Source organism: Mus caroli, unplaced genomic scaffold (assembly GCF_978045245.1).
Source record: "Mus caroli unplaced genomic scaffold, Mus_caroli_1 scaffold_16, whole genome shotgun sequence".
NCBI classification, from domain to species: Eukaryota; Metazoa; Chordata; class Mammalia; order Rodentia; family Muridae; genus Mus; species Mus caroli.
This window is the reverse complement of record NW_028227271.1, coordinates 45,502,781-45,512,140: the sequence shown is the minus strand read 5'-3', so window position 1 is coordinate 45,512,140 and position 9,360 is coordinate 45,502,781. Positions and strand designations below refer to the sequence as shown.

General features: G+C 38.4%; 1 protein-coding gene across 2 annotated transcripts in view; it reads right to left on the bottom strand.

Moving 5' to 3' along the window:
• Positions 1-262: 262 nt before the first annotated feature.
• Positions 263-9,360, bottom strand: part of Tmem65 (transmembrane protein 65) — a 41,579-nt gene continuing 32,481 nt past the window's right edge. For both annotated transcript variants that reach the window (XM_029469720.2, XM_021183609.3), the window contains 4 exons: positions 7,667-7,721; positions 6,900-6,942; positions 4,595-4,700; positions 263-2,480 (listed from right to left, as the gene is read on the bottom strand). In XM_029469720.2, coding sequence (XP_029325580.1) covers positions 2,379-2,480; positions 4,595-4,700; positions 6,900-6,942; positions 7,667-7,721 — 306 coding nt within the window. In that variant the 3' untranslated portion in view covers positions 263-2,378. The remainder of the gene's footprint in view (positions 2,481-4,594; positions 4,701-6,899; positions 6,943-7,666; positions 7,722-9,360) is intronic.

The following is a 9,360-nucleotide window of genomic DNA, read 5'->3' as shown; positions in this document are numbered from 1 at the left end:
ACAGAACTACAGCAGCGCATGATGCCGGCCGCTGCAGCTCTAACGCTGATAGAGAACAGCTGCTATGAGAACGAGGGCAGTCCAGTTTCAGCTGGCATCAGAGTCTCTGTGGTGAAAATCGCTCAACACGGGTTGTATGGAGTCCTTAACTTAAAGGGGCCACCTTCAGAAATCACAGTGTGCAAAGGACCATGTTAGGTCAGAGCCAGAGCTCGAGAGAACGAGACTTTAATTTTGTTTGTCTGCTTTTGAAAACGAAGTATTGTAATGATTGAAAGCATTTTATTGATTAAATATGATTCAAAATTTTTGACTGAAAATTAGCATGTCTTTCATATGAAAGTTACACCTTCCATAAGTGAAGTTTTCAACAAAACTGGCATAATTCTGTTAACAGAAATTTTGGTAATAAGGAGGAGGAGCTTTTTCAAGAGAAAGAAAAAAAAATCAACAATCCAAAGTGCTTTCTAAACTCCAAGACAAGTTTCTGGAGATGGTATTTAATACAAAGGAAAGGTAAGCACCACAATACAGCGCTCAGAAACAAAGACAGGAGATGCCACCGATACACAAGGGAAGGAAACAGCATTCACGTGGCTACACAGAAAGTAAAATATGCATTCCAGCCCATCACCTGGAACCTTGTGCTTGCTGTCGTGGGACATGTGAACAAAGATACAAAGATGAATCTGTCTGCCACCTCAAGTCATGTGATGCTAGTCTGACCAAAGGAGAATATTACTTGTGTCTCTGAGAATTTGATGTTTTTGACTTTTATGCTATCTTTCCTTAAATTCTATGGTAAATGGACAGGACAAAGTGCAAAGGGCACAACATGTAACAGGCTTTCTTACGGAAAGAGTTCCAGGTCAGCCAAGGCTACACAGAGAAACCCTGTCTCAAAAAAAACAAAACAAAACAAAACAAACAAACAAACCAACAAAAAAGGAGCCCAAAGTAATTATGTGCAAACAAAACTCCAAAATAAGATTTAGAAAGCATAGTCATGTGAAGTTTGTCTTTTCCATCTACTTAGCAAACATAAATAATTTTAATTCCCCAAGGATTAAATTCTAACTTCAGTTTCTCTCTTCCATATGTTCAATTATTCTGCTACATGTAACTTTTTAGCATGTAGAGCAAATGGGAAAAGGGGGGGGGGGTGTTCAGCAACTAAAGCTCAGGATTCTCAGGTCAGACACACGACACAGCCGTGCGCGCGCCACCAAGGAGAGAAAGGACTTCTCCTTGTGCTACATTTGACCAGACTAGGTAGCAAAATAGAAAATACGTGTTGCTTCTAAAATATTCATCAAGAAAAAAAGTCACAAAGCATGATCTAATGAGATTAGGATTCTGAGCATGGGATATTTTGGCTCCTTCCATTCCATGAGACAATAATAACACATCAGGGGAAACTCTTTCCAAAGCAATAGAACTGATGCTTCCTGAACCTTCCCAATAGCACTGGAACTTTACCATCCACTCCATACAACCTCCTTGAAATTTTCCATTTTCTATAAAAAAAATTATTTTAGCCTAATTTCCGAATGTCATTATAAATTTCTTAGTTTTCCCTACTCTCTTAATCCCTATTTTAAGAGACAGGACATATCCAAGCACTGCCTTTCTCTCACAAACCAGAATTCACTGTGTGGTTGCTCAAAGTTGGGAAATTAAAGGTAAAGAGCCAATCAGAAATAAGTACACTTGTTAGCATGTATGGTTTATGTAAAAGGGAGGCCAGAGAATTGTTCCATCTGATTAACCTCTGGCTCTTAAGACAGCATGGCTCAAAATTAAAGTGAATCAGCTATACTTAAAACACTGCTTCATGTTGGATAGATGTGAAAGGTTAAAAATTGAATGAATTTATATGATTGTGAATGTTCACTGTGAATTAACACAGAAGTAACACCACCGGACAGGGAGTTAAAATGTTAACTGATATTAAACATCTTAAATAATTTGGAGAAACCTCAGCATTGATATAACCATCAGGAAAAAAAAATAAAAACATAAATAGGTATTCCCGTGCATGTTATGTAACAAATATGCAAACCCCAAGTCAGAACAGTACAGTACAGTACCAGTGACTGAAAGTCAAATAATATCTTGATACATAGAGAAGGGAAAGATGACATGTTGACTGCCATTGATGGAAAGCATCTCAACAATTTACATAAAATGATCCTAAGTAAGTTTAAAAAGATGTCTTAAGAAGACCAAGCCACAATAAGTTAGTGTTTCCATAGTACATGCTGAGTTACTTGATCCCATATCTAGACACGGCTACTGTCTTCACTGCTAACCGTGGGACAGCAGAGCTAATGATGAGGTACAGTAGTTTACATCTGCTTATAGGTGTTCTAAGGTGGTTAGTCTGTTGTTTCCAGTTTCTCATCCTCTTCACCTCCTCCAAAGAAAATCAACGGGAACATTCCTAGAATGCAGCCGATCGTCACCCCAACAGCCTTGCCCTACGGAAACAGAGAGAGCACTTCTTAAAATTACATGTCCCGAAAAGAGGTATCCTTGCTTAAAGACTGATGACAGCAGCCCACTGCCATACACTATGGAATTCCCACTGCAACTGTATTCCTATTGATTACAGAAACCTACGTATTAAAATAAGCTACCAGATGTTCAAGAGCACGTCATTTTAAAATTTAAAGGAACAGGAGGGAAAAAAAAAAAATCAACATGACATCAAAGAAATATTCAAGTACAAAACTGTGTAAATCGTATGTGTTTTTAATATCAGAAGGCTGAAGCACGGGAGGAGAGTGTGCCAGCTATTCTCAGTGCATCTGGACTCAATACCCTTGTGTCCTGTCCTTCAGCACTTAATCCCATATATGCTAAGTTATACGTAGATACAACCATTATAGAAACTGTTTCTCTCTGCTTCTCTGCCCTGTGTGCCATGTTTTCGAATACCTCCGTGTCCAAGGCGCTGCATACACTCTATATAAAGACCTTCAAATTCCACTGAATAGTGGGTTCTTGACTCCTGAAAGCTCTCCTAAGCATAAGGAACCTCCCCTGACATTCCACAACTGAGAGATGACACTGAAGGGTTCTACTACTGATGATTTAAAAATTCAATGTTAATATTTGTGCATCTTCATAGACTACGGTCATGAAGTCTTTCACACTTGACAAAACTACAAATGTGCAGTGCCAATTTTAATCATGTATGTATGTGTATATATCACACTAAGACTTTTGAAATCTACATTATGAAACCTACATTGTGAAAAGTTTTAAACTTTTACTTCTATAAATGATTCCAAATTTAACATTCCTGATGGCTATCAAATTTAAGCTTTTCAATTAGGTTTCCTTTCTTAAAAATACCTATTTTATTATTTTAAACTATTTGTGTGTATGTATGTGTCTTTGTATGTGAATATGTGTGTATGAGTACAGATGCCCACAGAGACCAAAAGAGGGCACTGGACCCTGGAAGTGGACTTATGGGCAGTTGTGAGCAAGCCCTGAGCGCTGGAAACTGAACTTGGGTCCTCTATTAGAACAGTATACATTCCTAATGTATGAGCCATGTCTTCAGCCCCTCAGTTAAGTCTTCTTCTTTCATACAAAAGTTATTGAGGTTCTACTGTACACTAAACTCTGTGCCGGTTAAACCCGAGACAAGGACTGATCACACAGAGTTGATCTTTCCTCCTGGAGCTCCTGGTTAGAAAACAGAGAGACAAATAAGTCCCATCCGACATTGCAGAAGCTACGCTAGCTACATAATCTGCAACATGGAAGGAAATGTTTTCTCTTGGATAGCATCCAGTTAGCAATCTACCAGACTATCTGTAATAACTTTCAGAGTAGACATCAGCATTTTGACAATACTGCATACAACACTTTTTCAGTCTGTTACTACGGCATTCTGTTGTTTGCTGTGGTGCTATGCCTGTGCTTTATATTAATAGTTAAATCTGCCAAGCTCACTATGTAACTATTTTTAAAGGGACTATAGTTTCAGAGATATAACAAGAAAACTTTGTTCTGTCCAGATACTAATAAAGTTAATCTTAAATTCTTATTTTGATATAAATATTTTGTTCATTCATATTTCAACAGAGAGACCATTATATGGCTCCTGGCTGCCCTAGGATATGACCGTTGCTAAGAGAACCCCAACCGTCCACCTATTCTGTTAAAATGTCTTACACTATCACCCACAGTGACCAAGGGTCCCCTCTTGCTCCCCTTAGAAATGCTAGACCAGGGGTGATCCTTGCCACCACTGACATTTCAATCCGTTACTATTTGACCTTTCCTCCCCTAACAGTCCAGAGACATGCTCAGAAGTGACCACCAGTGAACAACTACAGTAGAAATGGGAATCACTTCCAGAATGAACAATGGATTCCAACACCTTTGGGTGCTCCAGCCCTGCATATTAACCAAGCTGAACAATGTTTTACAAAAATCAATCATGCTTATACAAGGATAAAGGGATAACGAATTATTTTTCTGAGAATGTCCAAGGCCTGGATAAAACTCAAATCAACTACAGTCTTGAAACTGCCATGCTGGACAGTAGGTGCAGCTTATAAGACACACAACTTACCAAATGTGTGCTAACACGTGTTTGCCACATGTCAACTTGCTTTGGTGTAAGATCAGGAATCGAGAGGCCTAACCTGGACGCCAAGGCCTCAACATAACCTGCAAGGCTTTAAGAGAACAAGAAAACGAGAGAGTTTAAGGAAGCATGCAAATGTATGCACAGAGTAAAACCAATCACTGCAAAGAGAAGCCAGAGTCTGTCCCTGTGCTTATCACGCTAGACAGCAAAAAAATTACAGCTTCCATTTTATTATGTATATATAACTCTAGCTTAAAATACTTTCAAATTCACATTTAATACATAGTGACTAAGAACATTTAATCTTTATCATTATCTTTAAGAGAACAATCATGGTTTTATTTTTTTATTTATATATATATATACACACACATATATATACATATATATATATATATATGTATGTATATATATATACACACACACACACACATATAATTGTTGCACTCCAAACTCAAAGTGTTTGATCCTATGATTTAATTTGATAACTATGATCAGAAAGTAACAGTTTTTTATCAGACTAATGTACTTAAGAATGACAGACCAGAACTTTTAGACTAACAGGAGATGTGATCAATTCTAAGTCAGCTTTAATCTTGTTTTACGTACTATCTGAAAGAAAAGAGTTTGCCAATTAGGCACACTGACAATAATAAGATACATTCTGGCTTCAGATGTCTTCAAAGTGTACATCTAGGGACACGTATAAAGTGACGTCTGTGAGAGAAAGGAAAACTGGAAGGAGAAACAGTTCTCAAACATAGAAGCTCTTCATAAAAGTCTTTAGACCTCAATCTAAAACTAAGTGGCTTTACAATCTATCCGTTTATTCCATCAATGCATCAGAAAGGTATACAGAAGCTATAATAGTGTCAATAGTAAGCCAAAGGTTTGGAAATGGTAAATGAAATGTCAAAGAGTCTGTATCAAGATAAGATTTATGTCAAGAATTCCAGGAATATAAAATTCTTATCATGGCCCTACAGGAAAACAAAACAAAACAAACCCCTTAAAATTAGCTTTGGCCTCAAACTCAAGTGCAGATGTCTAATGTTAAGTGTCAGATCACATTGGACAGAGCACAGGGCTAGAGAAAGAACCCAAGGAGCTCAAGGGGTTTGCAGCCCCATAGAAGGAACAACAATATGAACTAACCAGTACCCCAGAGCTCCCTGGGACTAAATCACCAACCAGAGTACTCATGGCTCCAGCTGCCTATGTAGCAGAGGATGGCCTAGTCGGTTATCAATGGGAAGAGAGAGAGGCCTATGAAGGCTCTATGCCCCAGCGTAGGGGACTGCCAGGGCCCAGAAGAGGGTGTGGGTGGGTTGGTGAGCAGGGGAAGGGGAGAGGGGATAGGGGTGTTTCTGGAGGGGAAACCAGGAAAGGGGACAACATTTGAAGTGTAAATAATGTAAATATCTAATAAAAAATATACTGGAAAAAAGGGTCAGATCACTTATAAGACTGTCTCTTCTTAGACTATGAGCTGAAATTGACTCCTACTAGATACAAACGACAAAATACATGACTTGAGTAGCCAAAAGAGGAGACAATGTCAATGGCAGAGGAGTGGGGGAGAGACATTTGCCCTAATACTGAGTGCCAACTTCTCAGCTTTCACAAGCCCAGGAAGCAGCCCAGGCCATCTGCTACCTGAAAGAAAGCGAGAAAGCTGGCTTTTCAGTGCAGCCATCCTCCTTTTGTGTTATCATTCCTACCATATAAAAGAAAGAGAAATGACCAAGTAAACATATGTCTGCAGGCTGGGGGTGGCTCAGAGGTGGGGTGCACTCTTAAGGTGCGTAAGACCCCATGTCCATTCTCTTACCATGAGAGAGAAGCGGGGGGGGGAGGCAGGGGGTGCAGGGAAGAGACTTGGACATTGTTTCTTTTGCAGGTCAGTGTCTTCAAATTTGGGTCATATCTCTTTATCTTTGCGATTTTTGTAAGTAAAAGGAAATGGAACAATGACAGAGGTTTGCTTTTGATTCTCTGTTCCCATTGTAGATGTCCACAAAATATATCCTTTATAAATAGAAATTCTATTTTGCTTATATAGTGACATGGTTTTATCTATTCTTGGAACCACTATTCAGTTTTATTGGCACATTGTCCCAACAACTATATTTAATGTACTACTGATTTAGAAACATTAAACTTAAACTTTTAGTTTCAAAACCCAAGAAAAAACAGTTGTCCTTTTTAAAGGCACGTTAATTAGAGAATAATAAAGACAAGAACATGTAAGTACACAACTGCAGAGATGAATCATGAATGAACCTACCCCAGTCCAGCTAAATCTGAAACAAGATTTCCCAAAGCAGCAGCTGGAAATTTGAAAAACACACAATGAATTATCAAAAGCAAGCCAGCAAAGGTCACAGTATTGTTATCATGTGAGAGGCACTGAGCCTTGGTCTCCTGCAGTCAACCTATTTCTTGGCTGTAACAACTATGTTCCAAGTGGCTCAGGGATAGTTCTACGTGCCAACAGTTTAAAATGGAGCATAATCCTAAAGTTATAATATTCTACCTCCATTGATAGAGTGTTTACCTATTATAGCCGAAATTTTCTACTCTTATTTCAATACTGAAATTTCGGAGTTTTGTCTTTAGTGTGACGTTTGCTTCAGGAAATTTGAATATTGGAAGCTCAAGGATAAAGCCAGGTTGGCCCAACTCAAGAAAGTAAAGAAAGGAAGATACTTCTTCTAGATTCTTTTTTCTATTCAACTTGAAAATAATTAATTTAATAGTGATAAAGGGTAAAAATATTTAGGGTAATATTGAATTATGAGAAAAATGCCTTAACATAGATGATTTAGTTGAGTTCTGTTACCCACTAAGTAACATAAATTACTTACAATTTCTCAGGGGGAAACATACACAGAAAACTAAGAGCCAGAAGATTAACATTAAAGATACCTAAGCAAATAAACAACTCGAGGAGCAAATTCATTTAAAATAAATTATTGTCTTCTAAATCTAACTTACTGACATTTTTAAACTATATGCAGACAATAGAGTTTAACATTTGCTATTATTAAATACCTGCCATTGTTGAAATTCCCAAGATAATTCCAATAGACAATTCAATTTGGGTTCCCTGAAAAGTGATTGGGAAAAAAATTAAAGTTGAGATGGCTATAAAAGAATATCAACATGTTAATAAGAACAGACAGTGTAGTCAATATGCTGCTACCACACAATTACACCCAAAAATATCCATGTATGTGCACAGCATGAGATGATTCACTTAATTATTCCTACATATTCTGTTAATTCTATATTTATATCTTTATATATTTACTGTATTATTCTATATTTTAATTATGTATACATATACATTCATGATGAAATAACCAATCACATTTTATCCATTAAAATTGTGCCTTCTAAAAATAAAGAGCCACACATGTAGTAATAAATTCATCATTAATAGTCTAATTTCTAGATTCTTAACTTTACTTTTTTTCTTATTTTTTAAAGATTTATTTATTTATTTTGTGTATATGAGTACGCTGTACCTGTCTTCAGACACAACAGAAGAGGGTACCTAATCCCATTACAGATGGTTGTGAGCAACCATGTGGTTGCTGGGAATTGAACTCAGGACCTTTGGAAGAACAGTCAGTGCTCTTAACCTCTGAGCCATCTCTCCAGCCCTTAATTTTACTTTTCTATCTCCCAGAAATACATTGTAAAGCTCTCTGAACACAAAGATGGATGCATAGGTGCTAAATTCTGTAACATATTGCTCTATTGCTCAATATATCAAAAGATTTGAAAGACTACATGATTTTCTAGGAAAACCCCCACTAGATAGATTTTCCTCAACACCTTTGGTTCCTTAACCATTAAATAGCGTGGCTGGGATTTGTGTGTTTTCATGGGGACAACATTCACTGTCAACAACACTGACAGATCTGCAGTAATGAGACCTGAGTAATGAGGACCCACTGGGTCTGCTCATTGGAGGTCCCCACATTTCTATTCCCCTTGGGTAAAAAGGAGGAGCTCATGTTTCCCACCCACTTAGCAGAGGTGGCACTGAGGTGACAGGGATGCATGACTCCCGGCTGTCAAACAGAGGAGGTCCTAGGACTATTCTAACTCAGTTCCAATCCTTGATGAAGGTAAACTTAGCTTTCGCTAACTCCCTAGAAGACTAGCATTGGACATTTCAAATCAACTATCACTATAAGAAAAAGAGGCTGTCTGATATGCTGCATGAGCCCAGTGCTCAACAGGCAGGCAGTCCAGAGCTAAAAGCCTGGGTGACACTTCTTCAATTCTCTGCCCCTCCCTCCACTCTCAGTCCTACCCCTTGAAAATGTAATTCTTGCTGATTATGACCAAACAGCCCGGTGCACCACTCTCCTAGACACATAAAATAATTAACTTCTGAAGGCACCTAAAATAGTGGATTTCTGAGGAAAATAAAACGGAGAGAAAAATAACAAAGATACATATTTTCGTGTAAGTGCGAAGACAGTAGAGCACTACTACAGAGCTGTGCACAAGTAAATCATAAATGTGACAGCACCCTTAACAGTGGTGAGCCACGGTCAGTAACCCCAGAAGAACCTGTGAAGGCATCCGTGTGAGCTGACGGTGCAGCTCTGTGGGCAGAGTATCTACTAGCATGCACGAGGCTCCAGGCTTGGCCCTATCACTCCCTACACAAAGTGACAGTAAGGAACAAGAAGTGGGGGCTGGAGAGACGGCACAATGAGCACAGGGAG